This window comes from Egretta garzetta, unplaced genomic scaffold (genome assembly GCF_000687185.1).
Source record: "Egretta garzetta isolate BGI_Z169 unplaced genomic scaffold, ASM68718v1 scaffold19, whole genome shotgun sequence".
NCBI lineage: Eukaryota > Metazoa > Chordata > Aves > Pelecaniformes > Ardeidae > Egretta > Egretta garzetta.
Window position 1 is genome coordinate 1734934 of NW_009260768.1, and position 3252 is coordinate 1738185.

Consider the following 3252-nt stretch of genomic DNA (forward strand, 5'->3'; position numbering starts at 1 on the left):
GCCCCCATCCGGATGGTACCGTGCTTCCTCACTCCCTACAAACAACTTCCAAATGATGGGAAACCAAGGGATTTGGGATGATGGGGAAGCACAGAGGCACCCAAACACTCTGCTGACTGGGGGAAAAAGCAGAATAAGAAATTTTTTTCCCCCTGACAGAGTGGATAGGGGATAGGTCTAACTATTGCATTTCCTCCCATCGCCCTTTCTACAAGTCTAAAAGAAATCACCTCGCTTGCTTAGCATGGCTACGAGGATCCCTCAGCACAAGAAGGACATGGAACTGTTGGAACGGGTCCAGAGGAGGGCTACAAAAATGATCCGAGGGCTGGAGCACCTCTCCTATGAGGACAGGCTGAGAGAGTTGGGCTTGTTCAGTCTGGAGAAAAGAAGGCTGCGGGGAGACCTGATTGCGGCCTTCCAGTACCTAAAGGGGGCCTATAGGAAAGATGGGGAACGTCTTTTTAGTAGGGCCAGCTGTGTTAGGACAAGGGGAAATGGTTTTAAACTAGAACAGGGTAGGTTCAGGCTAGAGGTAAGGAAGAAATTTTTTACAATGAGAGTGGTAAAACACTGGAACAGGTTGCCCAGAGAGGTAGTGGAGGCCCCATCCCTGGAAACATTCAAGGCCAGGTTGGATGGGGCTCTGAGCAATCTGATCTAGTTAGCAGTGTCCCTGCTCACTGCAGGGGGGTTGGACTAGATGACCACTAGTGGTCCCTTCCAACCCTAAACATTCTATGATTCTATGATCCCACCACCCCAGCACGACCCCCCAGTCACTCCTGCTCCCAGCCTCTCCCACTGCCTACAGCTCCGCCAGCGGAGACCTCCCATGTGCTTACGAACGCTTCCACGCTCCCCAGCCAGCCCCACGCCAGCTCCCCTGCTCCTCACCACCAGCCCCAGGCCGTAAAGACGACTGCAAAACAAGGCTGCGGTGCGCTTTGGGATGGGTTTGTGGGCTTGTTTTCGCAGCTTTAGCCATTTTAAAACATGTAAATATGAAGGAAGGGTCAATGATTCAACAGTGATTAAGTCTGAAATACTCCACTTGGTACCCGTTAGGCTTTGCAAATACCCGTCGTGTCCCCAGAGTGCAGCCAAGCAGAGCCCAGAGCTGGGGAAAGCTTTCTTGGAAGGCTTGAGGTATCTTGTGAAAATACCGAGTTAATTTCAGTAAGCAAAAAGGAAAAAAAATTATAGCAAGAGACAATAAAAGAATTACTGTGTTGTAGATTCTTAATACCATTTCCCCGGAGAGAGGAAAACCAACAAAATCTAATGGAAACTTTCTATTCTCAAAACCATTTGCACCGTTATTGTTTGCAACTGAGAGCAGATGAAAACACAAAACCCCAGCAGATTGAGTTTCTGAAAATTGCAGAGCTGCCTGCTTTTTTTTTTTTTTCCCTTGAAGAATAAAACTAAACTGCACCTGGGATGTAAAGTTCCCACCTTACAAAAATACGGAAAACCTTGCAACAGCCTCCCAGCCTGCAGGGTTAGAGCAGCCCTCAAGCTTGCCCTTGCCCCAGGAGCTAACCAGGACCCAAAGCCCATTGAGCCTAGCACAAAACTTCCTTCCGTCCCTTTGGAAAAATCCAAGCCGGTATTTCAAGTCCTGAAAATTCCTGTGGATTTGAAATGCTTTATGAAACACGCAATCAAGCAACACAGTTAAATAACGGAGCCTGATTTAAGAGGCTAGCGCTAGTCTTTGCAAAAAGAGGGATCATTTCTTCATCTCCATCTGCTCCCAGCTGTACTCAAGATACCGTAAACTGCTCTTCCAGTTTCTCTTCACCCAAGAAGCAGCAGAGGAGCAGTGAGATTAATTCACTAAACTCCATCATCTTCATCTCCTGAAAAGCTGCTGTTGAGTAGAAAATTGTGTTGCCTCCAAGGATGTATCCCTACGCAGGCGGGTGTAAGGGTGGCCACCACCCACCCCATACACACACCCTGGACCTGGGGAAGCCTGACAAGGTTCTACCACCTTGACTAAAAAAGTTCCTTCTACAAAATCCCTTTAAGGAGGAAATAGCTGCCAACAAGACATTTTATTCCACACTTTGGCAGCTACAATTCTATTAACCTCCAAAATGAGGAGTGACAGCACGACTGCAAGTCCTAGTCTATAATTAGGGAGAGCCACCGAGGGTCGGTGTCACGGGGCTCCTTCAGCGTGGCATAACGTGGCAAGGGCAGGGTTACCGCTCGCTGCACCCACGCTGAAAATAAACTTATCTCAAGCTAAGCTGATGATTTCATTTCCCTGGTGAATGAGATATCTAATTATCAATAATTCATAGGCACAGACAGACGTGCAAGTGGTTTTGAGAACTGAAGTAGAAACAGAAGTAATGATTCTTGGAAGAAGAGCCAGCAGAGAGACAGATCCAGACAGGGAAGAGAAGGTGCACTTTGCATGCACGTGTCAAAACCAATCTAATTTCAATCACATACGTGACGGCCTGGGTGCCAGTTTAACGGGGGCATTTTCCCCGTACACTCTGCAGTTGGTATATGACAGGATGCTTGCCTGGATGGAGCCCAGCTCTACCTATCCGGATGGACAGCTCGCTCTCGTAGTCCAGGTGATGGGCAGGTTCATGCTCATATTTTTCTTTCATCGCTCGTTGGTCGCAGCTCAAGGCAAAGACTGCGTGGGGAGGCCCACTGAAACCCTGCAAGGCAAGAGGAAAAATTAAGGGGTTTCCCTACGGTATTGGGTCAAGCTGCACGGCGCTGGGCTTTCTATCGGTATGTAGCAAGGGGTTGGTAACACCCCAATGTTTTGGCTACTGCTGAGCAGTGCTCCAAACAGCATCAAGGCTGTGTCTCCAACGTTCCCACCACCACCACCACCAGTGGGTTGGAAGGGGGCAAGATCTTGGGAGGGGATGTAGCCAAGACACCTGACCCAAACCAACCAAAGGGATATTCCATACCATATGATGTCAGCTCAGATATAAAAACTAAGGGAAAATGAAGAGGCGGTGGGGGGGGCCATTCGTCTTTTATGACATTTTGTCTTCCGGAGTAACAACTATGCGTACTGAAGCCCTACTTCCCGGGAAGTGGCTGGGCATCGCCTGCTAATGGGAAGTAGAGAATAAAATCTTGTTTTCCTTTTGCTACCACGTGGCACCTTTGCTTTTGGTTTTTTATTAAACTGCCTTTACCTTGACCCAAGAGTTTTCTTTCTTTTCCATCTTATTCTCCCCCTGCCTGTCCTGCTGACGAGGG

At 48.3% G+C, this 3252-nt stretch overlaps 1 protein-coding gene across 1 annotated transcript in view; it reads right to left on the minus strand.

Moving 5' to 3' along the window:
• The window catches only part of SLC39A11 (solute carrier family 39 member 11), a 115202-nt gene that overhangs the window by 82532 nt on the left and 29418 nt on the right, over positions 1 to 3252 (minus strand). The window contains exon 4 of the mRNA XM_035901551.1: positions 2546 to 2690. Within this exon, the coding sequence (XP_035757444.1) occupies positions 2546 to 2690 (145 nt within the window). The remainder of the gene's footprint in view (positions 1 to 2545; positions 2691 to 3252) is intronic.